Source organism: Neurospora tetraspora (assembly GCF_033439725.1).
Source record: "Neurospora tetraspora strain CBS 560.94 chromosome Unknown B0H65scaffold_1, whole genome shotgun sequence".
In the NCBI taxonomy this organism is placed as follows: domain Eukaryota; kingdom Fungi; phylum Ascomycota; class Sordariomycetes; order Sordariales; family Sordariaceae; genus Neurospora; species Neurospora tetraspora.
In genome coordinates this window covers 3428732-3455628 of record NW_026944383.1, presented here as the reverse complement: position 1 = coordinate 3455628, position 26897 = coordinate 3428732, and the positions used below count along the sequence as shown (strand labels likewise).

General features: G+C 53.0%; 8 protein-coding genes and 2 non-coding genes across 10 annotated transcripts; 5 read left to right on the top strand and 5 right to left on the bottom strand.

The window, feature by feature from the left end:
• Nucleotides 1–394: 394 nt before the first annotated feature.
• Nucleotides 395–991, top strand: B0H65DRAFT_413994 (uncharacterized protein; the record flags this gene model as incomplete). The annotated part of the gene is made up of 1 exon (XM_062823881.1): nucleotides 395–991. One exon carries the CDS (start codon nucleotides 395–397, stop codon nucleotides 989–991), a length of 597 nt encoding a protein of 198 aa, XP_062686343.1.
• A 372-nt stretch (nucleotides 992–1363) lies between these two features.
• Nucleotides 1364–3408, bottom strand: B0H65DRAFT_30789 (BCS1 N terminal-domain-containing protein). Its single transcript, XM_062823245.1, has one exon. The coding sequence runs from the start codon at nucleotides 3123–3125 to the stop codon at nucleotides 1704–1706; it is 1422 nt and encodes a 473-aa protein (XP_062686342.1). The 5' UTR covers nucleotides 3126–3408; the 3' UTR covers nucleotides 1364–1703.
• Nucleotides 3409–3692: 284 nt separating this feature from the next.
• On the bottom strand, nucleotides 3693–4847 carry B0H65DRAFT_504948 (translational machinery component; the record flags this gene model as incomplete). The annotated part of the gene is made up of 3 exons (XM_062827955.1): nucleotides 3693–4464; nucleotides 4520–4643; nucleotides 4676–4847. The coding sequence occupies 3 exons, from the start codon at nucleotides 4845–4847 to the stop codon at nucleotides 3693–3695; spliced, it is 1068 nt and encodes a 355-aa protein (XP_062686341.1).
• A 168-nt stretch (nucleotides 4848–5015) lies between these two features.
• Nucleotides 5016–6646, top strand: B0H65DRAFT_438246 (uncharacterized protein; the record flags this gene model as incomplete). Its single annotated transcript, XM_062825360.1, has 2 exons — nucleotides 5016–5920; nucleotides 5971–6646. The coding sequence occupies 2 exons, from the start codon at nucleotides 5016–5018 to the stop codon at nucleotides 6644–6646; spliced, it is 1581 nt and encodes a 526-aa protein (XP_062686340.1).
• Nucleotides 6647–7464: 818 nt separating this feature from the next.
• On the bottom strand, nucleotides 7465–7556 carry B0H65DRAFT_t12. Its single transcript has one exon. It is a non-coding gene; the product is annotated as a tRNA-Ala (tRNA).
• A 3566-nt stretch (nucleotides 7557–11122) lies between these two features.
• B0H65DRAFT_30717 (uncharacterized protein) lies at nucleotides 11123–14796 on the top strand. The gene is made up of 6 exons (XM_062823237.1): nucleotides 11123–12066; nucleotides 12126–13345; nucleotides 13399–13559; nucleotides 13615–13816; nucleotides 13869–14208; nucleotides 14289–14796. The coding sequence occupies exons 1-6, from the start codon at nucleotides 11242–11244 to the stop codon at nucleotides 14712–14714; spliced, it is 3174 nt and encodes a 1057-aa protein (XP_062686339.1). The 5' UTR covers nucleotides 11123–11241; the 3' UTR covers nucleotides 14715–14796.
• A 355-nt stretch (nucleotides 14797–15151) lies between these two features.
• B0H65DRAFT_t56 lies at nucleotides 15152–15240 on the top strand. Its single transcript has one exon. It is a non-coding gene; the product is annotated as a tRNA-Phe (tRNA).
• Nucleotides 15241–16106: 866 nt separating this feature from the next.
• Nucleotides 16107–17102, top strand: B0H65DRAFT_414622 (uncharacterized protein; the record flags this gene model as incomplete). Its single annotated transcript, XM_062823926.1, has 2 exons — nucleotides 16107–16587; nucleotides 16651–17102. The coding sequence occupies 2 exons, from the start codon at nucleotides 16107–16109 to the stop codon at nucleotides 17100–17102; spliced, it is 933 nt and encodes a 310-aa protein (XP_062686338.1).
• A 3300-nt stretch (nucleotides 17103–20402) lies between these two features.
• Nucleotides 20403–20925, bottom strand: B0H65DRAFT_414771 (uncharacterized protein; the record flags this gene model as incomplete). Its single annotated transcript, XM_062823936.1, has 2 exons — nucleotides 20403–20651; nucleotides 20755–20925. 2 exons carry the CDS (start codon nucleotides 20923–20925, stop codon nucleotides 20403–20405), a joined length of 420 nt encoding a protein of 139 aa, XP_062686337.1.
• An 814-nt stretch (nucleotides 20926–21739) lies between these two features.
• B0H65DRAFT_450271 (uncharacterized protein) lies at nucleotides 21740–25845 on the bottom strand. Its single transcript, XM_062825995.1, has one exon. The coding sequence runs from the start codon at nucleotides 25424–25426 to the stop codon at nucleotides 21992–21994; it is 3435 nt and encodes a 1144-aa protein (XP_062686336.1). The 5' UTR covers nucleotides 25427–25845; the 3' UTR covers nucleotides 21740–21991.
• Between the last annotated feature and the right edge of the window lie 1052 nt (nucleotides 25846–26897).

The following is a 26897-nucleotide window of genomic DNA, read 5'->3' as shown; positions in this document are numbered from 1 at the left end:
CCGGAGCATATGCAGCTCCCCTGATTGGTCGGAGCTATGACCCAGTTGCTCCAAACGACTCCAAGGCTGCTGGCGCCTGGCTCAAGTGTGCCATGCTGCAAGTGGAATCAACCTCGAAACCACAACGTCGTCGTTACAGACCATTAAAAGCCAACCTCACACCCAGGGGTACACTACCAATTGACGTGTCCGACGGGCCGCACACATCGCCTTGTGCGCAAGCAACAAGCTCGACGCAGCAAGTTTCAAGCTCCGGCGAATCAACCATCACAACCACTTCCTCGACCTTCGCGACTCTAAGTTATAGGGAATCAGTTATTTTGTCGAACGGCATCGCCGTAACCCTAGCCGAACCCCCCCTCATCAACCATCAATAACTCCACCATCTTCAACCATGTCGCAGCCAACAAACTCCGGCATCATAACCGACAAAAACGGCGAACGTGTTATCCCCGAGTCTAAGAGAGCCGACGGAAGCACCAGAAAAGCCATCAAGGTCCGCCCCGGCTACCGCCCGCCTGAGGATGTTGAAGTGTACAAGAACCGCACCGCCGAGGGCTTCCGCCAGCGTGGCAAGGGCCCAGTGCCGGGCGCAGAGGGATTGAAGGAGGACAAGTCGGACCAGCAGTCCAGTGCGGCGGCCAACAAAAACGCCAAACGTCGGGAAGCGCGCAAAAAGGCCAAGGCCGCTGGCGAAACAGAAGGCGAGGACCAGAAGACAGCTGCTGAAGCGGCCCCTGCACCCAAGCCCGAAGAGGTCGACCCGGAAGCCGAGAGGGAGAAGAAGGCCCGGAACTTGAAGAAGAAGCTCCGCCAGGCCAAGGAGCTGAAGGACAAGAAGGATGGCGGAGAGTCCTTGTTGCCGGAACAGATTGCCAAGGTTATCAAGATCAATGAGCTCATCCGGGAATTGGATGCCCTTGGTTTCGACTCTGAAGGGGAGCCAAAGATCGCAAAGGCTTCGTCCGAAGCTAAGGAGGACTCGACCTGAAGTAGGAAAGTGATTATTGAGGATAAAGATCATTTCTATCCAGGTCCTGGTCGGCAATTGCCATTGCCAAGTTACAGAGACACTGTTCCACCGGTCCAGTTAATGCGCCACACTCGATTCACGACGATCTCTGAACAATCCTTCAGTATGAGTCTAAACCGGCAAGCCTCTCAACACTTTTTGACACTGCACGCCGACCGTTGATCCTTCTGACGCTCTGCCCGCCCGCGTCGAGGGCCTGGGGAGCGTGGGGAGCGTGGGGTTGCTGTATGAATATGCCAAGACGGAAAGTGCTGCCGCTCCGAATGTTGTGGTCGGGTAGAGGCGAATTGTCCAAGGCGGAATGTCGAGATGAAAGGAACGACGACGCTAACGAGTGATGGCTTCGGATGGTCCTGGCTGTTCAGGGTCTGTACAGTCAACCTACAGTTCCAGGCGAGAGGGATGAGTGAAAGTATCGTCTACTGTACTCTTCTTCGAGCCCGCTACTCGCGTCTACCATGCTCTCTAGAACTGATGTTCACTTCCGAGCAGACGATACACCATACATAGCCTTGACATGATGACAATGGTAGTAAAGCAGATTTAATACTTCATTCAACATAGCATCTAAGACGAGTTGCTATAATGGGTATCATTCTTTCTATTCTCGGGCAATGTGTTGTTATACAGGTATTCGTACATGATTTCGTGCTAAGCCGTTCATCCCCGTTCATGCCGGAGACTTCATGCTGCCATCATTTGGAGGGTTTTCGGCCACAAAGGTCCGGGGAATCAAGCCTTCAGCCATCTTTATGGCACCTTCCATATCATTCTTGTTAAACTGGAACAGGCCCTGGATAGCCGCCGTCGAAGTATGTCTCTTGGGGGCCTCCGGGTCTTGGTTGTTCTCGCCAAAGAGTCCGAGCTCGTCCAGCCTGTTAAGGAACCTCTCGCGGCCAGAATGGTCCGTGTCAATGTCACCATAGTAGCGATCCCACATCTCGGCAGCCTGGTGCCTGGTTGCCTCGCCAATGCGCATCATCATGTCGACACGGCCCGGACGGATCAGAGCCGGGTCCAAGCGATCGATGTGGTTGGTGGTGAGGAAGGCTATCCGGTTTTCGCCGGCAGCCAAACCGTCCAGGGCATTGAGCAGACCGGAAAACGTCACTGTGCCGCCGCTGTAGCCGTCAGAGTCCCTCGGTCTCCGGTTGACGAGCGCGGCGTCGACGTCCTCCAGCACTAGAATGCTCTTCTCCGGCTGTTGGGTCAACAGGTGAGCCAGCAAATCGTCCGTGATACCGACCTCACTGAGGTTGATCATGGCAACGCTATAATCCAACTCGCCCGCGAGCGCTTGAATGAAGGACGTCTTGCCCGTACCGGGCGGGCCATAGAGAAGGTAGCCACGACGGTATGGCACGCCTCTGTCGGTATACCACTGCTGGGCAGCCAAGAATTCCTTAACATCGCCTACGATGCTCTCCTTGACGCCCTTGTCGAGAATGACGCTCCCAAGGGGCCGCTTGAGCCTGGGCTTGCCCAACGGCATCCACTCCATGCGCTTCGCCGTGTAGACAACCGTCTTGCCTTCGTGGAAGCGGTGCGCCATCTGGTGCGCCTCGGTGAAGATCTCGCCCAGCACATGGCGGTGCGGCCACAAGAGGGTGAGGGTCAAGATCTCGTGGGGCTCACCCGTTGCCGTCTGGGTCGTGCTCGCCTTCTCCCGGTTCACGGCGATGTACACGCCGGGCTTGTGCCGGATGATGTGGCGCCCAAAGCCGGGTTGCACGCGGAAATCGGCATGCGAGCTCCCTTTGTCCTCGCCGGGGTTGATGGACTTGGTGGTGGTAGAGACGGAGAGGTTGCGGAGCCGCGTCAGTCGCTGGGCGATGAAGCCGGTGTTGTCTCGCGGCAGCGCCAGCCAGGCAAGGACCCAGTTGTATGAGGGATCACGCTTGCTGATCTCGACATTGACCAGCATCTGACGCTTCAGTAGTCCGGCACCACGGATGGCAGCCCGGCGACCAAAGGCAGCGGCGGCGCCAAGGCCGGCGAGGCCCATGCCACCGGCGAAGACGGGGTTGTTGAAGAGCACATCAAGGTTGAGAATTGATCCCGCTGTAAGCGGGGTTTGCGGATCGGTCGACATTGTGGTCGAAGTCCTCTATTCTACATGGCTTTGTAGAAAAGATTGAAAGCCAAAACGGATCGGCGAGAGATGAGAAGGGCCCGGATCGGATGAGGTAGGGCAGTGTGAAAGATCCGATTCGGTTGACGTCTGACGTTTCAGCTCGCCGGGAGCTATGCCGACGTTTGAAAATTTAAGTGGGTCCAACAGTACGGTTGCCGGGCACCCGGGCTGCCGGTCCCAAGACGCTATCGGAAAGTAAACCGAATGGTTCGGCGTTCCTCGCCGTGATGTCCAACGCATTGGATATCCGGGAGTTCATCCTTAGGCAATGTATGGCAACAATTACATCTCTTGAGCCTCAATGCACCCTTTTGACCCATCCCGGGATGTCAGTTTTGAACAGATGAAGAGAGCAGAACCTGGAAGCGGATCGGCATGCGGTCCCCTTCCGGGTATCCTAACATGCAATTCAATGACAGATTCTTTATTATACATGACATGTACACGACCGCCAGCCCATTGACGCCAGCCAGGCTGTGACGGCTCCCCATCCAGTTCTGTCTCCCCAAAACCAGCTGCGCTCGCTTAACCCAAACGTCTGGGCTTCTTGCTCCTTGTACCACCGAACTTGAGGCGCGTAGCATCGCTGACACGCACGATGGAGCTGCGCAACATCCTTCCTTCGTTTCCGAGCAGGACCTTGATGACCGCCTCTCTGCCAGGGCCGAATCCTCGTAGGACCACCTCCATCTTCTTGATCTTGTTGTGCAGGTTCATCTGATGCATCTTGTCCACCACGTAGGCGCCCAACTGATATGCCGAGTCGTAGTGTTTGCGGTTAGACTTCTTGAAACCGAGGTTGCCGCACGAAAGGGATATGAGAGCGTCGCGGTTCGGCTTGGTGACGGTAATGTGAGTGTTGTGCTTGTGCGAGTAGATGTGGAAGTGGTATGGCTCGTCCTCGGTGTCCCTCAACCCAATGTTGGTCGCAAGCTTGTCGCCGGTCAATTCGGTGGGATCAGCGGCCATGCCGACAATGCCCCGAGTTAGAGACTCCATCAACTTGGCTGAGCTTTCGGAGTCGGCGTCCTTCCTCATGGGGGTCTGTGAGAACGCCCGCGTCCATAGTGGCGTGGCGCTTGGGACGGCGGGCTTGCTGATTGTCTGGAAGAGGCTTTGCGCCAGAAGGCGGCCGGTAGAGAAGCGGCTCATCTTTGCGGGCCAAATGCTCCTCGGAGCTGTCGCGACGTGGGGGTGGACGACGAAAGGAAGGCGACGTTGGATGAGCCGGTGGAAGAGCGGTTGGCGCACACAATGCCGGAGCTGGGGGAAGCGAGTCGTAGTGGAGAGGCCGTGGCTCCGTGGTACGCGGTGCGCGGTGCGAATGGGTGGCTCCCGTCCCGTTCGCCGACCGGAAGTTCAAAGGTCCTCGAAATTTTGAGTGGATGGCCACGGGGCAGGCAACGCGGGCGGCAGCGCTGTCACTTTCAGCAGAAGGTGGGCGGGCATCAGACGGGTGGTGGGGCAGGCACTTTTCTTGGCATTGGCAGCAGGGGCAAGAGTCAGACTGCGGGGGACTGAAATGTTTTGGGGCAGTTTTGGAGCAGTTTTGCGGCCGAGCGGGGGCAAAGTGGAAGAAGCCAAAAGATTTCGGGGGACCCTCGGTGCCCAGACGACCAGTTCGGCGCGCATTGGATCGATTGGGTCATTGGCTTTGCGGCAGAATTTCCACCGATCCATTTTCCCTTGCGCGCAAATTCCGAGTCCCGTCCTCGGCCCTCGACTGCCCTCGCGTCCGCCAACTTTACCCACTCCACTTCGTTCCGTGCTTCGACTTGTTGTCTGCATCAGCTTGAAGGCTCCGTCTCCCAGGTTTTCCCTCAGGACGGTCCAGCTGGGATAGCAAACATGAACGCATATAGGCATGTCCTAAGGACGTCGCCGGGTGCTCCGTTGAGAGCCTCGGCCGTTCCCCATACCTCCCATGTCAGGTCACCGGCGACCAGCCGGCTCTTGTCCAGCCGCGCTTCCCGTGTCAACACCACCGAAATCCGCACCTCTCCCGCCACGCCCATCTCCGCGCAGGAGATCCCTCTACTAAGGTCGCCGTTTACCCCCAACACGGTACAAGCCCGCTCGTTCCACGCCTCGTCCCGCGCGCTGCAGCAGCAGGAGCAGCCCAAGCAGCAAACGCCAGAGACCGAACCCAAGGCGCAAGAAGAGTCCACCGAAAAGAAAGAGTCCAAGTCCGAAGAAACAAAGGAGGAGGGCGAGAAGTCCGAGGGTGAGCCCAAGAAGGAAAAGAAGGAGGATGCGCCGCCTCCACCTCCCCACGGCGACAAGACTCCTTGGCAGGTTTTCATGGAGACCATGCAGACCGAGTTCAAGCAGTCTCAGGAATGGAACGAGTCGACCAAGGCATTGGCCGCCTCCGCCAACCAAATCGCAGAGAGCGAGGCGATTCGGCGTGCACGACAGGCGTACGAAGCCACCTCTGGTACTGTTTCCTCTACGGCTGGCAAGGTTGTCAAGACCACCGCGACTGCCGTTGGCAAGGGTGCTCAGTGGACTTGGGAGACGCCAGTGATGAAGGGAGTGCGCAAGGGTGCCAACATCACCGGAGAGGTTCTGGACAAGGCGACGAAGCCTATCCGCGAGACCGAGGCTTACAAGAACGTGAAGGACGTCATCGATGACGGAAGCAGCTCCAGGTATGGCGGCTGGGCTGAGAAGGAGGAGCGCAGGAAACGCAGAGAGAAGTGGCTGAAGGAGTCAGCTGGCAAGGGCCCTCAGATCTTTGAGGAGGATCCCAAGTAAGAACAAGTCCTGCGGATATCTCTGGTCGATTTGCTAACTCTTTCAGTGCCGGAACCCACGTCACTCTCCACAAGGATGCCGCTTGGAAGGAGGCATGGAGGGATTTCCGCGACTCCAACAAGTTCGTCCAGAATGTTTTCGGCTTGAAGACCGTCTACGAGGAGTCCGAAAACCCCCTCATTTCCACTGCCAGGAGTATCACCGACAAGATCGGCGGTTTCTTCGCCGAGAACGAGACCGCTCAGGTCATCAAGAAGCTTCGCGAAGTGGACCCCGGCTTCAACATGGAGAACTTCCTTATGGAGTTGCGCGAGTACATCCTTCCTGAAGTTCTCGAGGCGTACGTCAAGGGCGATGTTGAAACACTGAAGCTCTGGCTCTCGGAGGCCCAGTACTCCGTCTACGAGGCTTTGACCAAGCAGTATCTCCAGGCTGGTCTCAAGTCCGACGGACGCATTCTCGACATCCGTGGTGTTGATGTTCTCAAGGCGCGGATGCTCGACCCTGGTGACATTCCTGTTTTCGTCATCACTTGCAGGACTCAAGAAGTTCACGTTTACAAGAACGCCAAGACTGGAAAGTTGGCGGCTGGTATGGAGGACAAGGTCCAGCTTGTTACCTACGCCATTGGCATTACTCGTATTCCTGAGGATGTCAACAACCCCGAGACCAGGGGCTGGAGATTGATCGAGATGCAGAAGAGCGGACGCGATTACATCTAAGCCCGCGTTATTTCCAACGAGCGTGTCTTTTCTAGGTGAAGGAGCACGCTTTTGCCACATCACCACTCGGCGTCGAGCGCCTGTTCATGTTCACTACACTACCATCGATTGCGGCAACCAAAAATACATGTATCATACCAAAACTGGGATCTGGTCGCTTGGGGGCCATTGGGAGTTTCGGGATCTTCGTCGCGCATGTATAGAGAGGCAGGCTACGGAGCGGGCGCCTTGAGCATTTCCAGCATAAACACACCACTCTGAATAAGGGCATATGGACCACAGATTGGTGCCATGATAAAAAGGTCACACTGTACAATATAATAGCGGGACTGAGGGCAGTCTTCCAAAGTAAAAGGGCTGCGAAGCGAAACAGATATAGGCATTTTGAAGCGATACCCGCTTTTTGTACAGAATGACATTGGTTCTTTGGATAGGACGTCGGTATCGATCCTCTGCTCGTGCTTGAATCATCTCGCCCTCCCGAGCCTCCTCCGTTCTGGTTTGTTGTCAACCTGAGTAATCGCCTCCAATGGACTACAGGACTTACTAAATATTTCATCCAACAATATATGCAAAGGTACTATGCGAACGTAGATCGTATATGTGTCTGGTAAACCCAGTTGAGACTCTTGGTGTCATGAATTCTCGAGGTTCACCAGATCACTCATATGATAAGCACGAATACATGGGTCGACACTATCAAGCAACAGGATATGGGAAAAAATAAAAACAACAATCAAAATAAAGTCACAGCATCGAGTACAATGTCGATGCAAAAAGATGAGTAGCTTTCTGAGGCTCAAAAAGTGAAAAAGAATTGGATGCACCGCGGATCGAACGCGGGACCGTCTGTAGAGCAAGATAGAAATTTCAATGCAAAACAGAAATCATACCACTAGACCATGCACCCATGGTTGTTGGTAAGCTGTCCACATTTATTACTTATATCTAACTAACACTAGCTGTCTCCCATCCTCGCCCGGCACTATTTGTTTGCGTCGGTTTTGTCCCACACGACCCGCATACTTATGCCACGCAGCCACGGTACTGGGTCTAAGGGCGCGGCAGGTACAGATTCCGGACTTGCGATGCTTGACGATGATCTCTTCTGGGACCGGGACCCGTGGGCTTGCGACTAGTGTCCAGCATTGCCGGTCATTCACGTACGCCGCCTCCCTTCCTACGAACGTTGTGTTACCACACAACACGCCCATATCCATTCCCATCTGGCACGAGTGCCGTTCCTGACTGGGAGCAGGGAAACGGCACTTGCGATTTGTCACTTCCATTTACGGGGTATGACGAACCGCTGATCTCGAGCGGTCGTGCGAAGATATTCCAGTGGTCACGGTGGTCTAGACTGATTGATGGCCTATTCAAGAAAGCCATTGCAGTTGCAGACCGTGCAAACAGGAGCACCGGTGATAGTACCTAGATGAAGAAGATAAGTCAACGATGGCAGGACCGCACAGGACCGGGCCGGGCAGAGACCAAAGTCGAGGTTATTCGGATCACCGCCGACGCCAAGGCCGGCTTCGGGGTGGAGCACGCGGAGCCGAAAACGACACTTCGAACCGGAACCGGAACAGTACTCTTTGCTCAGCCGGAGCAAGCTTTTGACGACGTGTTTCTCTCTTGTTGATAAGAACTATCATAGGCTTTTAACGCTCGATTCTGGGTCTTTGACTCGATAGACGGGCCGGTCGAGCACTGTCTCAACATTGCGAGACGGCGAAGTGGGAGTTTGCTCGGGACGACATTTCGGCAGGGTTTAATGGGTAACTGTCTTCCCTGCTGTGCGCACCAATGGCATACTTCCGTCACGGGGTGCGACACGGAAAGGATGCTCCCCGTCTTACTTCTTATCGATCAACTTTAGGCTCCTTGGTCAAGAGGTTACACGTCCTCCATACATACAATGTGAAGCATTGACAAAGCAGGGATGACCAGTATGCCTTCATTGTCATGTTGCTTGTTGAGGCACAACAGACTGCCACATGGAGCGTTTCTTGTTACTCTAGCTGGCTCGCTGGCAAGGTAGCAATGGAGATTCATAGGATTGCTCTCGTTGCTTTTCCTCCCGTTTTCTGTGCGGGCCTTTCTCCGGGTGTGGCCGGTCAGACCGTCTCAGTCTAGATTGACCAAGGTGCTAATCACTTTAACCTCTTACAAACATGATCAGGAATACCTATCGGAATGTACGATTCGGATGGTCCCGAGCCTGTCTCATGGAATCAAAAGCACAACTATTGTCTTTGGGTAATCAAAAGTGTGACAACAAATGCTCACCGAGACTATTAAGTCTAGATGCTTGGCGGAAATAGCAGGGGTCGATTCGCGAGAGCAACAAGTATCCCGCACCTCAAAGGCGCTCTATTCACCCACTAAAACCCACTAAAACCATACTGGGGTTCAGGAAGAAGGAAAAAGAGAATATGGCAACATAAGTTCCGTCGATCGAGCATGGTCTCATAAGGCTCTCCTGCCTTCAAAAACAAGGCCATGAAGGCTCTGCCAAATTGTGTGTCGACGCCCACATTGCGCGTGCCTAGGGTCCTTTGCACACCGTCTCTTTCCTTTTACGCGAAGCATGCCAGCCGGGAAGCTTGGGACACAACGGGCTGCTCCCTCCCAGACGCCTCCATGTCCGACCCACGAGAGATGGTGTGGAACAAGACCCTAGATGCCGCCGCATTGGTTTAGGTGTGTAACGTACAATGGCTTTGTTTTCTGGGCTAGTTGGTCCAAGACTGTCCGGACATATTCTCCTACTCATTCACGACGTGGCAGAATTCTTTTCTGGTTGCGCTACTCATGGTCAGCCTTTCCAGCTTTTGATGTCTTCGTGACAAACCCCATTATTCCCTACTGTCCGGTGCCATGCATACTCTCACACATCCAACCCTTCCTCCCCTCTTTGCTCAATAAGCCAATCTCCATTTACGCCGGCGCCTTCGCTCGACTACCTTCCGATATCGAAGGACAACCTGGCCTTGAGCATACACGACATCAAACAGCTTTCTGAGTTTCAACTTTGCGCATTGCAAGCTCACAGAGAATTCGGCGGGGCACATCATTGCAAGCATTGGGACAACATATAAGGCGTCCTTGCGTCAGACAAGCATAGTGAGGGCTTCATTTCTGCCGCGCTCTGTAACACACTGTACTCACCGTTGTCTCGGCAAGGAAGACCGACTCATAAGCGGGTTGTCCCGCATATATGGCAAGGTCCAAAGGGTCATAGACTCTCTAGATCTGAGCGGCTGGATGAGGCTCGAAAACCCAAGGAAACGTCAACGTCAGCCAGAAACAAGACATACGTTTATGAAAGTGCGACCAGACAGAAAGGACGACTTTGCGAGACACCGACAACTGTTTTAACGCGCAGAACACGTGGAAAGGAAGCCACCACCAGAAGAAACGAGCAGCGCCCCAGGACAAGCTGGAAAACTTCCAGTTTGAAAGGAATCAGATCACAGACAGGGCTGGACTTTTGGCGTCTCTTTTGGGCCTGTTTTTGCGAAGAAAGCGTGGGTACGAGCAGTTCCTCAAACGGACCTTTGGTTTGAATATCTCAAAAGCCTCAAAACAAAGGTTAGCTCCAGTTTGTTTTCCGCTGAGGAAACAGTGGTTGGTCAAAGTTGGGAGTGGTTGTGTGCCAGGGCCATTCAACAAGTGTCTCTAGTGTACTCTCATCAAGGCGGCAAAAAGTACAAGTACTACGGCCAGAACACTCAAGAGCATTCGTCTCGTCGCTTCAGGTTTCGTCGATTGGAAAGGCAGCAACGGGATCTTTGCCTACCATCGATTACAGGGAGCCGTTGGGAGGGCTCCTTAATTACATCACCGGTGCCTCTGGCCCAGCCGTTGAGGTCGCCCTTGCCTTCGTCAAACTCAGCCTTGCAGCCTGATTACCGAAATCAAGAAGCGTGCCTTCCCTCTCAACCACCTGTTCCCATCATTGGCTGGACGACTTGGCTGTTCGTTCCTGACCTCGTGGGCTTTTTTGCGGCGGTCTCGCGCAGTCCCACACCTTCCCAAACTTTCAGGTTGGGCCTTTCAGAAAGGAATGACATAAGCCTCCCGTCAATTCCCCCTAAACTCAGACGCGTCCCCGAACCAACGAATGGAAGCTCCCGGCCGACACGTTTATCCAACAATATTAAGGAAGGTACCGCTGCTTCTGAGTGGGTTCAACGTTGTCCGCGTGGTCGAACTGGTTGGAAACACGACTCCATCGTCTTCCCCTCCATTTCTTCCTCGACTACCACCATTTCCGGACCTCTAGCCAGAAGCTGTCCGGTACCGCGACGATAGTTTTCGGGCGCAACCAGCTGGCCTTGTTGACCATCCTTCAATACTTACGATCTCAGAAACGAACTTGGGCCACCAGGTAAAGTCCCTTTCCCTGGCAAAATTCTCATGAGCTGTTCTCTTGGGAAAGCTAACGAAGGACAACAGATCAGTTCTGCTTACCCACCCACACAACCCACCTTGCTTGGCCGAATACACACCACTTACCCTTACCACGATAGCACTCCAGCCGCATTGCCTCCAGGAGCCTCTCAGCCAACGCTCATCTACTCGTCAAAACAATGCCAGACCCAGAGGACGGCAGCCTGGCCCATGCCAGCCTTGATCCTCGGGTCAAACAGGCATTGTTCTGTCTTCATTACGGTTATCCTACGGCCGTTTTTGCCTACTACATTATTTCGACAACGCTAGCTGTGTGCACCCTGCAAACAAAATCAGCACAAGAAAACCATGGTCGCCGACGTTTTATACTCTGGCTGCTCGTGTTCATCATCCTCACATACGTGATGCAGCTCATTGATTTGGGTATCAGATCCTTCACCCAACACAGACTCCCTGCCGAGCAAGATGTTACCATTGGCCTCCTTTCCTGTATTCTGGTGTTTGGCGTCGAATTCGCTGGACTCGTACACTCAAAAGCCCCCGTGTGGTACCCCTTCATTGGATCGTTCGTCATGGCACTGCTTTTCGAGCCCCTGATTGCGGCCCTGTCTTTCCTTGCTCGACCGCCATCCACCCTGACTTATTCCGATATCTTCAGCATCTCCACCATCGCCGCCAGGTACCTTGCTCTTACCCTAGCAGTAGCGGCTCACATTGAAGCTACTTGCAGCTTCAGGCGGGAGAAGGGTACTGATGCCGAGAGACAAGGGTTGCTGAAGGCATCGAATAGCAGTTCGACCACCGAGGTATCCGCCAACCAGGACGGCGAGAACTCTACTGATGGCTATGGATCTACCTCGACAAATTCAACCGACGAAAGCTCATCCCCTTCGAATGATCGCGTCGAATCCCCTTACGAACGACGACAGCGACAGGCAGCCGAGTTGATGGAGAAACGCTTGAAAGAGAAAGGAAACTGGGTAACCTACGCCAAGAGCTTCATGGTTCGTTTTCAACGATTTCGCTTAAAGCCACTTGCTCATAATGCTGACGATTCGTCTAGATCTTCTTTCCGTATGTCTGGCCCGTTGGCAACCGAGGGCTCCAGCTCCGCGTCTTTCTCGTTGGCTGCTGCTTGCTTGCCATGAACTTCATCCATGTCCTAATTCCACGACAAATAGGAATTGTCATGGACAGTCTTGGGGGAGTCAATCACAAGGATCCATGGACACAGGTTCTCGTTTTTGCAGGCCTCAAGCTCGTTGCCTCCGAAGCTGGCATTTCGCTGTTGCGCCAGTGGTTATGGATTCCAGTTGAGAGCTACTCCACGTCTCGCATCTCCACGGCTGCATATTCGCATGTCCTCAACTTATCTTCCGATTTCCACGATTCCAAGAGCTGTTCAGATGTCGAGATGGCGATCATGTCGGGTTCCAACATATCAAATATGCTTGAGTCTATATGTTTTCAAGCTATTCCCATGCTCATTGACATGGGAGTCGCGTTTATTTACCTCTCGGTCACATTCGGCCCCTACGAGGGTTTCATCACCATTGCGACAGCAACCGTCTTCTGTTATATCACGGCGATCATGTTGTCAGGACTAAAGGAGGTTCGAAAGAGCCAAGTGAGCGCTTACTTTGAGGAGCATTACGTCCGTCATGCCGGGATCCAAGGCTGGTCAACTGTCAGCTCTTTCAATCAGATCGGCCATGAGGAAACCCGCTATTCCAACGCTGTTAACAACAACGTGGGGCAGTTTCGGAGAGTCCTTCTGGGGTACTATCTGGCTTATGCGTTCCAGTCCATGGTTTTGCTTTGCGGTCTTCTAGCTGGGGCTTTCCTTGCTGTGAGCCAGATTACACAAGGGCAAGCAACTCCAGGCCAGTTCGTGATGTTGCTGACCTACTGGTCTCAGTTGGTTTCCCCGCTCACCTTCTTTGCTTCGCTTGGGAAGAGCATTTCGGGTGATCTGATTCGCGCTGAGTCCCTATTGGAAATCATGCAAATGAAGCCGACTGTCCTCAGCAAAGAAGGGGCACCGCCACTCGACTTTCAAGGAGGACATGTTCAATTTGAGAACGTATCCTTTTCCTACGACAAGAAAAAACCGATATTGAAGAACGTCAACTTTCAGGCAGCTCCTGGAACAAGTGTGGCTTTCGTCGGGGCTACAGGAGCGGGCAAATCAACTATGCTCAAGCTTCTCGACCGCTTCTACGATGTAACCGGTGGCTCAATCAAGATTGATGGGCAAGATATTCGGGACGTTGATCTGTTTAGGTAAGTATCCATAGCGAATATCTGTTGGGCCGAGGAGCTAATACAACGCGTAGCTTGCGAGCCCAAATCGGCGTCGTACCGCAGAGCCCTATTCTCTTTGATGACACAATCATGAACAATGTTCGCTACGCAAAGCTTACAGCCACTGATGAAGAGGTTCACGAAGCTTGCAAGGCAGCCAGCATTCACGAGCAAATCCTGACCTTCACAGACGGTGAGTAGATAATCTGGTCTGCGGGATTGAGTCTTTGAAGCTAATAGTGTCAAAGGCTACCAGACCTGTGTCGGCGAGCGTGGTGTCAAACTCTCCGGCGGCGAGTTGCAACGGGTGGCTATCGCGCGCGCCATCCTCAAGAGGCCTGCTATTGTATTGCTTGATGAAGCCACGTCTGCAGTCGATACCGAGACGGAGCAAAAGATTCAGGAGGCACTTGGTAAACTGTGCAAAGGACGCACGACGTTCATTGTTGCGTATGTTTTGACACAATCATCACCATTGTGTCCCGTACTAATGGAGACTTAGGCATCGACTATCCACTATCATGAACGCCGACAAGATTATGGTCGTTACCGGCGGAGAGATCGTGGAGGAGGGAAGCCACGAAGACTTGATCCGAGCAAATGGGAAGTATGCCGAGCTTTGGTCCAAGCAGATCTTCATCAAACCGAAAGTGAAGGACGCTACTGAGGCCAAGCCGGCGTCAGTAAAGAAGACCTCAGGCATTGTCAATGACTTGACCCCTGACAAAACCAAGTCGGAACTGGTGAAAGTCAAGAGCTCTACGGCGTTGAAGGTTAGACCTGCTAACCAGCAGGACTCTCCGGCAACCGAGGCAAAGGACACTCCAAGTCATCAGAAAGAGGTATAGATCAACCAATTATGTATTATTCTTACTTTAAGCATGATACATCCTTGGCTGTTTCTAACCATATTCCGATGTAGCATTTGAAGTTGAACCCTACTGCTCCAACCTTCACACCTCGATCGGTCGCTGCGTCATCGCCACGGGTCACTATGAGTCCGATGAGACTGAATTGCAACAGCGGAGACTACCTCGAGAACATGCCGCCACCCAGTCCTGCTGGGATCGCTCCGGCCCAACTGATGCAACACTTCCCTTCTCCGATCATGATGGTCGCAGCCCCGTATCAGTTAGTCCAGACTATACAGTCTCCCGCAAAGGCCGGGTGCAGTACAGAAGGATATTCGAAGTCTATGGCCGCGACAGGCGAAGAGGAAACTAACTCTCAGACTGGGCCATCCGGGGGAGCTGCTCCTAGTTATGGGGGACTAAAGTGCCCTGTTTATTCTCGAAGGATTCAATCGAAGAGCGAACCATCGGGACCAAGTGTCTCTCCAAGCGTCTGATTTCTAGAAACGCGCTGCATCATTGTGCCTTTTCTCTCGAACATGGGCATTATGCTTATTCCTTTCACTTGTACCAGACGGCCACGCATCATATTACTAGGTTTTAATGACTAGCCATGAGCAGCACAATCATAGATAATGATCAGTTCAGTACGGAGGGTTGTTAGTATACACCGGGTAGATAGACGGTTAGATGCCTGTCGTTCTCGTCCAACAGTCTTATACCCAGATTTTCATAGCTCCCGTCCAATTCAACGAGTTTTCTTAACCCCGAGTCTCACAAGAACGAGGACTCTTTCGGCAATCCAATGCATTGAATGTGTAAAACTGATGTGCATCGTCGCACTCAAGCCATATAGGTCTCTTGAAGGTTCGACAACCGCATCTCTTTCGATCAAATTATAAACAGAGTTTCCTCCCCAGATCTTTCAACAATAGCGGGTTTAGCTCAGTTGGGAGAGCGTCAGACTGAAGTCCACTTCACTCATAAATCTGAAGGTCGTGTGTTCGATCCACACAAACCGCAATATCTTATCTTTTTGACAGTTACTTGAGGTGTTTCGTGGTGGGTATTCACCTTTTTGCAGGGTAGGGGATGGATGGATGGTGGATGTCATTAGGGTTAGGGGGGGTGATGTCAGGGTTGATGGTGGTGGGACTTCCCCGAACAACGAACTGTTTGTTTTGGTGCAGACTGCCTCCAAGCAGCTCGTCTCTCTTCTTTTTCTCCGGACGTCCTTATTTGACCATATTTGACTGACTACTAGACATATAGAATCTTGGAGACCTTCTAGGATTTGGGGAATCGGTTGTGTAACAAACTGGTCAAGTAGACTACATGTCCGAAGACTTTATCGGCGTTAAGACCATCTTTCGACCAATCAGCGTTTGTTCTTCCAGATGACCGTATCGAACGGCGTTAGTACTTACACCACCTTACCGGCAGTGTTTTATCCTGTCCATCCTCTCTTCTGCTCTAATTCTTGATGACGACCGAGATCCATTTCACGTCGCTTTACTATGGTACTATGGATTGCCAATGACACACTAACTTGATGGCAAAGCCGAACTCCGTTCGCCGTTCGCCTTGCCTTGTCTCGGACGGGCCGGGACGGCGTTAGCTTACGGGTTAACTCCATGGCTCTGTCTGTCTGATATTGAACATGGGACAACCCGGGCAAGAAAAACGAACGATGTGCTGGAAATGTATAAGAGAGTCCAGTCGCCTGCTTGTCAAACTGAATATGAAGAAGGAGAAAAAGTAACATACAATATCTATCTTCAAGCTGCCTGGTGGGTACATCTCCAGCAACAACAAAACGACAAGAAACCTCAGTCATCTCATCTCTCTCTCTTGAACCTTTTCCCACCAGCCGCAAAACACCCATTACAATGTCCACACCCACACCAACACCATCAACACCAGTCTGGTTAATAACCGGCTGCACCTCCGGCTTCGGCCGCTCCATTGCCTTCGAGTCCCTCAGCCGCGGGCACAAAGTAATCGCAACAGCACGGAACTCCTCCCGACTCGTTGAACTCAAGGCCGCCGGGGCCGCGGTCATGGATCTCGACGTCACCAGCGACGACGAGACGCTAGCCCAAAAAATGGCGGAGGCGAATGAGGTGTACGGAAGGATTACCCATGTGGTTAATTGTGCTGGGTATATTTTGGAAGGAGGGGTGGAGGAGGCCAGCAACAAGGAAGTCTTCGACCACTACAACACCAATGTGCTCGGAACCTTCAACGTCGCTCGGGCAGTTACCAAATATCTCAGAGCTGCGGCGGCGGCTGTTCCGGGTGGTCAACAAGTGGCGCTGGCCAATTTTGGGAGTCTGGGGAGTTGGTGGTCGGGTGCTGGGGTTGCGCATTGTAAGTTGATTCTTTTTCTCCTGTCATTCTGAATTGGATCAAGTCTAATACCCAGACATCTAGATTGCAGCACCAAATTCGCCGTGAGTGGTCTAACCGAGGGTCTTGCAGAAGAGCTGAAGCCCTTCGGCATAGACGTGTGCGTTATAGAGCCTGGATATACTCAGACGGGGTTCCTGGCGCGTGGCGCTGGCGGGGACGGAGGAGGAGGAGGAGGAGACCACCGAGTTGTGACAGAAAGAAAGATTGCGGCCTATGAAGGTACAGCGGTGGCGGCGGTGCATGATGCTCTGGAAGCGTATAACGGGAAACAGCCTGGGGATGTTGACAAGTCTGCCAAGGTCATCGTGGATGTGCTGACCAAGGATGGTGTGGCGAAAGGCAGGGAGGTTCCTGTTAGATTGGCGTTGGGGACGGATACTCTGGAGGTTATTAGGAAGAAGTGCGAGGAGACGTTGCGGTTGATTGGCGAATGGGAGGAAATCTCGAGGTCGACGATGAGGGATGAGAACTGAGGAGCGTGGGAGAAGTATTGCCTTTATGATAAAGTGCTTTGAGATCAAACTCCAAGTTCCCTCTCTATCGATGAACTCGATCCCCTTGCATCACTCCGGTTCTTTAGGGCTACCGCGCCAAGAGATCCCCAGCTTCTGCATCAAATGCCCGCCCATACTACTATTCGCCCTCCTCGTCCGCTCCTCATGCTCGATAACCTCCCGCTCTCTCGCCGCACTACTAGACGTATCCCTCGCCTCTTCCTCCCGCTTCCTATACCTCTCAGGCGCCAACACCCTATCCTTCCGATGCCTCATCTTCCCAAGCGCCTCCTTTCCCTTAGTCCTTGCCTTCACGTACGTCTCCATGCCCACTAGCACCGAGTAGCTCTTGGAGACCGTTACCGCGCCCATATCAACCCCTTGTTCCTCTTGCAAGCTTCGCATGAAAGCACGGAAGCTAGATGTTGGAGGGCGGTAGTGCCCGCTTAGCGGGGACAGGCTCGTCAGTCGGCCGTCCTTGATCTTGATGGACCCGGCGGCAAAGATGCGGCTCCCCTGCAGGAAGGAGCTGTGCTGGAAGGCGCCGCTGTTTTTGATGCCGACGTAGAGGCGGAAGTTGGTATCGGCGACGAAGATCCAGGTGTTTTTGCGGACGGATTTGCGGAGGAGTTTGTCGACGATTATGCCGGTTGATATATGCCGGTTGTTTTTGAGGTGCTTTATTTTCTTTGTTCCGCTGGGAACGTCGACCCTAGTTGTAGGTGGTGATGCATATTCGTCCGCTGCGTGGTCTTCGGCACCGTCACCTACTTCGTCCTCAGACGTTTCGGACCTGCTACTAGCATGGCCGAAAAGACAGGTCTCATGTCCCAAAGGGTTAACCGGCACATACGCAGGTGTAGGATCATCGATCGGTACAATGCCATGGACCGAGTCTTTCCATTCTTTGTATGTATCAATGCGTTCCCCATTCTTGGCCCAACACAGACGGCCTTCGTCATCGACTTGAACAAGGTAGTGCTGTCGCTCCTCGTAGGAGAGATATCGGATCCGTTCTCGCTCTAGCTGTTCACGGGAACATGTTTCCAAATCGTAAGCCCGGCCTTCGCCATGGTCCAGCCAGAAGAAGAAGCTCTCGTCAGTGTCGGCTTGTTTCCAGGCCTCGTGATACACCCTCAAGTTGGCACCGTATCGGTGTTTCAGGTCCACCATCTCAAGAAGGTACTGGAGTCCCATCATTCTCGCGGCGGCCTTTCGTCGTTCCTTGGCCTCGTTCAAGGCCCTGCGCGCTTCCTGCCTTCTCTGCCTCCTTTCTTGACCGGACTCTCCACTGTGCGATGAAGACGAGGGGCGAGACGAGGAGGAGGAAGAGTCGCTAGAGTAATCATCGCCATCTATATCCGCCCCTGCACGGCGTGCGATAGTGGCTACCTTCTTCCAGTTTTGCCGTGCTATTGACGATCGGCTACCGAAGGTAAAAGAGGTTGCTCCAGACTCCGGATCACCCGGCATACTCCTGCAACTACCCAACATCCCAAGATTGCTCCGAGAACGAGGCTTTACTAGCTCGCGCCATTGAGCCTCACGGACTGCATGTTTCCATCTTGTTGAAGGGTCCAAATCCAGGCCTTTGAGCTGACGGCGGACACGGTAGCCCCGGTAGGTTCGCTGAATCAGAGCAGCGGCTTTGGTACGAACGCCGTTATCACTGTCGGCTCTCTGGCGTGTAAGTCCTAAACGAGTGGTGATGGAAAGTGCCCTGGAGCGGCGAGACGATGCAAGTTCCGAGGGGTTGTCATGGTGCTGTGGCGGTTGCAGTAAGTTGGATTGGAGTTGGGCCTGTTCGAGACTTCGCCGGCGAAGCTCGAGCTGCTTCCTCTTCGTTTCGGCCTCACGTTCGGCCTGGATTGCGGCGATTTGGTCAAATTCTGTAATCGTTGGGGGCACAAGCGTGTCCAAATAGCTCTGACGAATAGCTGACACTGGGAGTGAAAGGTAAGATCTGGTACTGGTTGACCTGGCCCGAGAGGCATCAAGTTTGGGCTCTGATCGTGATCGTGTTCTTCCTGGATCCCGACTTTCACGCAGTGATGCCCCTAAGAGGTTCGGCGCAGGTGCCCCTGCCGCTGTGGCGGATGATGACGTTGCTGTCTTATAGTGATCCATTTAGGAAAATAGAGCGTTGATTACGGATGCTGTAACCGTGAAGTTTGATCATGAAGATGGAAACTCGGACAAGAAATTCAAGAACAGGTACGAGTTCCACTAGGAACGAGCAAACGCTCGAAGAAAGAGATTAGCAAACGATTTACCTTGAATGCAAAGAAAACGAATGATTTATGGAAGAACGAAGTCTTATGTATTGCCGAGTCTGACAGGAGTTCCGGCTCAGCGCTTCCGTCACAGCCTTACCAAGCCCCGGCATTGTGGATTCATACCCTTGGCGCTAAGGATTGATGACCATGATATGAACTGAATGGGAAGGACGACACGCGACTCTTGTGCCAATGGACAAGGCGGTAAGTGTGGCCGGGATGGGTCATATAAAGCCCTTGTGTCAACCAACGCAATCCTTTCTGAAGATTGTCCAACGACCCGCAGATTCAAAGCTGACGCCTTTCACTCATTGCCTGCTTGTGAACGACGAGGAGTGCCGACACAACCGACGAGTCTAGAACCAGTAGGTATGGACGCACATGAAACCCATCTACCTATACTGTTCGTTACCAAAGGCCATTCTGCGGCTCAGAACGGTCCAGTTCACTCAAGTGCCGCCATCATGGAGTTGCAGACACATCATGAAGTGGAAGCCCAATGGAAGACGATGCATGCTTTTAAGCAGGCCTCAAGCCCCCAGTTCTTCATGCTGGGTATAATCACAGCAAACATTTTTGCACAGCAATGTTGTACAAGGCCAATCTGAGGTCCTAAGAAGAAAGTTTGATTAGCTAAATTCCAGAAGAAACCGGGGGGAAATACCAACATACCTGTTAAGACCGTGGCAACGCGCCGACGTGTCTGGAATTTTTGCTCTCTTTTGACGACACATCGGCTACTTGAGTGTAGTTTTTGGTTTACAGGTTGTCTCTACCTGAACCCAACTCTCTTCCCAATGCTTTTGTATCCTCAGCTCTCGTCCCCTACCATTCTGGCCTTTTCCGCCCGGTCGAAGATCAATGTAGCGATCTATGGTTCCACCCGTACTTGTAACGGAAGCCGTATGCTCGGGCAATCCAAAGGTATTCCCTCCCGCCCATTCCATTCGTCGCGCCGTAGTACTGCAAGACAAAGACGCATCGAGATGTTTTATCCCGTCATTCAATCGTCCCTGCCAACGGGGCTCCGGCTCCTACTCCGTCCACCCCTATTGCGATTGCCAGGGCCGTTGCGTCCGCCGCCTGCGCCACCACCTCCACCACGGCCGCCGCCAGCGCCGGTCTTGCCCGGGGGTGGTCGCACAAAGGCAAAGTCCACCTGGATGGTCTGGTCGAGGAGCTTCGTCTCGTGGGCGCCATCGATGGCGGCGCGCGCCTCCTCCAGCGTCGGATACTCGATCAATGCGTAGCCCTATTTGCGCATCAAGGAAGACATGATCAGTACTCTTTAACTACAAAAATAACAGATAATGCTAGAAAGAAGAAGAAGAAGGCCACAACGACAACAAACGAACCTTGACATAACCGCTTCGCCTGTCCAAGTTAAGATGCAAATTCTTGATCTCACCAAACTCGCCAAACTTGTCCTGGATGGCTTCCTCGTCGGCCTCCTCGTGCACGTTGGTCACCATGATGATCCAGCCTTCGATGGAGCGCACGGCGGTCGCCTTGGTGTGGGTTTGCATGGCCGCAACCTTGGCGGAGTTGGAGTTGGCGCCGCCGGAGGCAGCAACACCCTCCTGCTGAGGCGAGAGGGGCGCATCGTCGACTTCCATGTCGTCACCCATTTTGGCGACTTCTACGTTCTAAGGTTCGTTGAGTAAAAGAAGTCGTAGATAGTTTGATGTAGTGCGTTCGGGATAAGCGCGCTGAAATTTGGGTGTATGTGGTCGGAGTTATTGTTGGTTGGTGGGAGAAGTGTTTCGTTTGGCGCGCTGAAAGTAAAGTGGTTGTGATGGTGGATGCGCGTGCCTGGCGTTGTCGTGAACTGGAACTGAAGTTCAGGCCGCGGGGCTCTGCCGGTGGCAGCAAACGGTGCCGCTGCAGGCAGGCCTAGACGCGGGCAGCTGGCATCGGCCCGGTAGCGGTTGCCAGACGCCTGGATCATCGCCATCAGGGGGTGAAAGGGGCTGCGAACTGAACATAAACAAACACAGCCAGCTTGGCTCATGATATGAATTTATTTAACCCTGAAGATAATTAACCGCAGTGGCATTCTTTTTCGCTATCAATCAATGCTTTTCTTCAAAATGAAAGGCTACCAGACTACCTATTGCCTGTAATACTTTTCATGCTCCGGCTTTCTATCCTTTTGAAAGTGTTGATGGCTCGCGAACAACGGGTATACGCAATCAATGCGGTTGATCAGGTTGAAGACTCAAGCCTCTTTTGAACCAGACAACGGGTTTGTCAATTGTATTCGTAATCCTGTAGCCTTCCTATAACCCAACCCATACATCAGATACCTCGAACCATGCTCCTGAGCCGCGACCGATACGACCACAGAGAAAATCATACAACAAAATTATTCCTCATGAGAAAAAGACCCAGGCCAAAGCCCATACAATAGCAAACCGGCGGAACCACTTTTATAACAACCCCTTCGCCTTGCTCGTCATCAAGACAGAGAGCAACAAACCAATTGCTCAAACGCCCAGAGATTAAAGCAAACCCATGCAATGTGATCCGAGAAAAATGCCAAAACGCCCCTGACCAAGTTCATCGTCATCAGTGCCACCATCTCGACCGGCTCTACTCATCAAACCCATTCCACGAAGCCTCCTGGTTGTTCTCGGTCGCGCCATTAACGCGAAGCAGATCACTCAGAATGGTGATATCAAGTTCGGAGTCATCCATCAGCTGGCCAGCATCCTTTTGTCCTTCAAGGACATCATGCAGCTTGTACAGCTGCCCGCTTTTTGTCTCAAGCTCGGCTTGCAACTTCTTGATCTCACCCATGAGCCGCCTACGCTCGCGCTGTCCGGTAGACTTGTCCAGGTTGAAGTAAAGCTCATTCATACGCTTCAGCTCCATCTGAAGGTGCTCGATTTCATCGCCAATCTCCTTGATCAATACCGCAAGCGCATCGCCTGGCGCCATGGCGGGACGCATGGTTGGCTCCTCCTCGTAGTTACCACGGTCCTCAACTGCGCGATCCGAGACAGGGACAGGCCTGTCCACGCGAACAGTCTTCTTTCCCTTCCTCATATCCGCGACAGTAATCGGAGCCTCGGTGGATGGGCTAACATGATGTCCGTTCGCTGCGATACGAACACAGACATTGCAGTTATCTGACTTGTGGTTGCAGATTTGATCAAGTACCCGGCGAGCCTCCTTGCTTAGCGCGGGAACCGACTGACCGATGTTGGACTGCTTATCGGTCTGCGTCGTGATGGTAGGGTTGTCCGAGTTTCGCCGCACCCTGGATGCAGGTCGTGAAGTTTCCTGACCCTGGACACCCATCGATGAAGGCCGGCGGCTCTTGCTGGTAGTCGCAGTCTTGACAGACTCGTTGTCGCTGTGGTGACTGGCGACGCTGAAAGCAGACTTGACACTGAAACGACCAGTATCTTCGTCGAACGCAAATCGACTCGACTTCTTAAGGATACCGGCCGGTTGATTCTTGGACTGGACCGCATCACCTGTTTGTGACGCTTGCGTGGTGTTATCATTCTCGCTTTGCCGCTGCTGATTTTCGAAGTCTCGGTAGGTTTGCTTCAACCTCGCAATCTCGTTATCCACGATGCTGGCAAAATCGGTCCCTTGGGTCAGGTTAAGTTCCGTTGTTGGGTCGTCATCAACATTCATGGTACCGCTCTTTCCAGTCAGATCGCTCGCAGCATATCTAGTGCTAGTGCCATCTTTCGGCTCCACGATCCGCGTGACCTTTGAAGGTTTGCCCAAAAGTTCCCTTTGTGAGATCTCGTTGATCTGCGCGGTCAACTGCTTGACCTTCTTGATGGCTGCCTCTCGGCGCTCCAGTTTTTGACGGAGAGTTGCCTCCTTGTTCTTGAAGTCCTCCTCCAAGCGGACACAGTCTTCGGTGTTGTCGTTCATGGTCTTGAGGAACTCAGTGTTGTTCTTGGTGAGGAGTTGGTTGAGTCGAACCACCTTATGACGATCATCGATCCACTGGTTCCTCATCTCCTCATACTCTGCGCGAAGCCGCTGGTTCTCTTCCAGGAGCTTCTGCTTCTCACACTCTAGCTCAAGATTTTGCTCTTTGAGAACACGAATCCTGCCTTCTTTTGCGCTGATTGACCCATCCCTATCATTAGTCCTGGTCGCCTGTTGTTGTTGCAGCTTCTGCTTCAACCGTTCGATTTCGGCCTCTAGCTCAGCATTGAGCTCGATGACTGCCGTGTTTGTTGTCAGCCCTCCGATGTTGTCGATCATCTGATCCCGAGTGCTGATTCCTCTCTTGAGGTCGGCGATATGTTGATCCCTGGCGGCAATCTGCGCCTGAAGCTTCTTGGTCTCCTTGAAGTAGCTCTCATTGTTACATTCCATGCTCGCATGGTCTTGAACGATAAGCTTCTTCTCCTCCAGGATAGCATCATACTTCTTGCGCAAAGATGCAAGCTCCTCTTGGGTTGAAGCCAGGTCTTTTTGTGCTGACATATGTTCCCGGCGAAGTCTGTCGTACTTTGTGGAAAGCTCCTGGTTCGCTTGCGAGAGAGCCTCGTTTTTCTGTTTAAGCTCCTCATTGGTAGTGCGTAGAGCGATATTCTCATTCTGTAGGGAGTCCTTGTCTTTGCGGTATTGAAGGGTGAACTCGAGATCTTTTTGCGTAGACTCGAGCTCGGCCTGTAGTCGCTTCGCTCTCTCGCGAGCAAGTGACGCCTGATGCAAGGCCTCGTCGCGCTCTGCCGCGAGTGCTGTACTGTGGATATCTTGTACTCCAACCTGCCTGCTGGCCTGATCGAGACGATTCTGTAGCTGAGCGATCTGAGTCTCAAGCTGGTACCCATTCGCTTGAGCATGTCTGCCGAATGAGCCATCGGAGTCTGATCCTATGGCACTGTCCGATGGTCTTCTAGTCTTGTAACGCTTAAGTTCAGACTGGAGCTGATTGACTTCCCGCTGAAGCTTCTCCGCTTCGCGCTGGAGCATGGCGTCATGATCATGGAGTTCGCGAACCTCCTCCTGGAGCTTATCCATGGAGACAAAGATCTGCTCGTCCTCCTCAGGAATGCCGACAGCATTGATGGGTTCGTGGTCGCCAGACTGACCGAGCCGTACGCCGTTCTTACCAGACTTGACGAACACAGGGACGCCGTCTCTCATGGTATTAAACTTGAGGGCTCCTGATGTCCAGTCGGGCAAATGTCTAAAAGCTGGAAGAAAGAAAGATCGACCTTCAGTAGGGCCCACGTTGGTCTTTTCCGCAGCAAGGTCCGAGTTCAGGAAGGCGTTGAGACTGGCATGTATGGGCTGAGATTGTTTCGGCGGCATGGCGCTTTGGGATAGCTGGTTTCTGTTGGCTTCCTTCTCGGTACGAATCTTGGAGACGATATCCTGAAGAGAGCGCTTGGGAACTTCTGGCGAGGCGGCTCTGTTTTCCATATGGGCGTTGTTGAACCGAGAGCGACGAGCGCCCCGGCCAGGCGATCTGGAGAGAATGGTCGAGCAGTCGGACTCGTTCTCAACTCGAGGCTGCATCTCCACACGGGTCTTCTTCTTAGGATCCAACCCGTAGTTGAGGAGGTGCTCCTCCGTTAGCTCGGTGATAGGGCGGATGTTCTCTTTGCGGTTCTTGGCTTCGGAATATGGATTGTAGGCAATATTGGTATCAAAGTTCTGTGTCGTTGGGGCCGTATCGTTAATTGGGCCAGTCCATTCGGGAAAGGCGCGGCCGATGGCCGAGGTGTTTAGCATGGTGGCCTGTTGCTGTTCTTGTTGCTGCCGCGAGCCAAAACGGCCGGAGCGAGTAGCGTGTCGCTTGGTAGGGAGCCTGTAGTCCTCACTGGCCTTGCGGGTGCCCTCGTCGTCGGGATTAAAGGAGAAGGCGGACAGGTTGCGCGAGAGGTCCTCGGTGGTGGTGCTAACCGTGTCATGGTCGCCGGTGGATGAGGGCGGGGAGCCGAAAGGGTTGTTCTTAAGCCGTAGTTGGTACATCTCTTGTTTTAACCTAGAGATATGCTTCGGTTTGCTATTATGGGAATTGTTATTTCTGTTGATGTCCATAGCAAGTTGGAAATCGAGGTCGGAGGGGCGCGTCGAGCGTGGTGTTGGCCAGCGTCACGGTCGGTGGACGGATTCCCTCTAGCCAACCCGGAATCAGGGCAGGCGCAAGCAGCGACAACACAACACTCGCTCGAGCGCGTTGCGCTTTCTTTTCTGCGGGTCGCAAGTAGTCACAATGGAAGGTTGTATCCGTGGGAAAGGTCGTCGAGGCAAAGGAAGCAAAGCGATCAGGAACGAGCGCTTGATAGTTGAGCTGGAAGTCGAGATACTGTGCGCATGCTGGATTGGGGAGTAAATCGAACTGCGACGCGATTAATTGAAGTTGCGAGTTCCAAAAAGCCCAACGTCAATGGTGTCGCACCTGGCAGGGGACAGGGCCAAGCGGGTTTGGATGCGACTCGGTGGAAGGAAAACGGGATGTGTGGGTGCAAGTGGAAGTGGCAGGCTGGGAATTTGGAGAAAACGCGATCTGATGGGAAACTGGAGCTCTCATTTGTCCATTTGCTGCCGCATTTGTTTACATCCACTACAAGGATACTTGAAGGTGGGGCAGCCACGGTCGGCGTGTTGGGGTGGACACCTCCAAACCGGGAACCTGCTCCTTTCACCGCCCTGTACAGCTGTTAGCGCTTCCCCTATCGTTCACTGGCTGCACCACCTAACGGCTAACTCCTGGGTGACACTTGCAGGACCTTCTTCAACCCAAACTTCCCAACTTCAAGTCGCAAACTTAAAAACTAAGGAAGCTATCCGCTGTACAAGCTTTGAATGTTCTTGCATGTCAAATGAACGCGAAGGATTAAAAACGAAAAAGTTGGAGCGATGGTGATATTGGGCACCAAGCACGACAGCAAGGAACCACCAGCAAGACCACCAGCACAGCAGTCAGGTCCGTCCACGTCTCACTTGTTTCCCGGTTGAGGTGACCGAAGAACCGGTTCACGGTCTCGATGTGCCAACCAAAGAGAGAGGTTTCAAATTGTGATCGTTACCAGCCACCTCACTTCCATTTGTGCTGAGCCGACGCCTGCGTGCGGCGTGTATGAGTTTCAGCGGCTGCTATCGCCAGGGCAGCAGGGCAAGCGGCTGACACGATGTCTGGTTGACTAAGACCAAAATAACTCTGCGATTATTGACCGTGGTAAGTTTCTGGATGAACAGCAATTTCGGCCCATTGATGCTCCCTTGCTTGCTTCAGGACAGTCGTGGAAGGGCCGATGTGAGAATCATAGATTTGACAGAGACAATCAACCAGCCACCGCCCTAGGCAACTTGAACCATTATTTCAATCGGTTCTTGGTACATAGTCTGTATTTCTAGTTTTGTCTATCAAAATCAGTCGCGCTGGTATATATCTGGGTAACAACCTCAAGCATTGTCCAGCCATTGCTAGGGAAAGCTACAAGGTGGTCGCACCTTAACCACTTCGTTGTAGACTCTTGGTTCCAGAAGCATTCGTGCATCGATCTCC

Excerpts from the sequence above, each read along its gene's own strand:
- B0H65DRAFT_30789 (XM_062823245.1), bottom strand. The coding sequence starts at position 3,125 with ATGTCGACCGATCCGCAAACCCCGCTTACAGCGGGATCAATTCTCAAC.
- B0H65DRAFT_450271 (XM_062825995.1), bottom strand. The coding sequence starts at position 25,426 with ATGGACATCAACAGAAATAACAATTCCCATAATAGCAAACCGAAGCAT.
- B0H65DRAFT_30717 (XM_062823237.1), top strand. The coding sequence starts at position 11,242 with ATGCCAGACCCAGAGGACGGCAGCCTGGCCCATGCCAGCCTTGATCCT. Across the intron at positions 13,346-13,398 it reads CGGGACGTTGATCTGTTTAG|CTTGCGAGCCCAAATCGGCG; the intron begins GTAAGTATCCAT and ends TACAACGCGTAG. Across the intron at positions 13,817-13,868 it reads CGCACGACGTTCATTGTTGC|GCATCGACTATCCACTATCA; the intron begins GTATGTTTTGAC and ends ATGGAGACTTAG.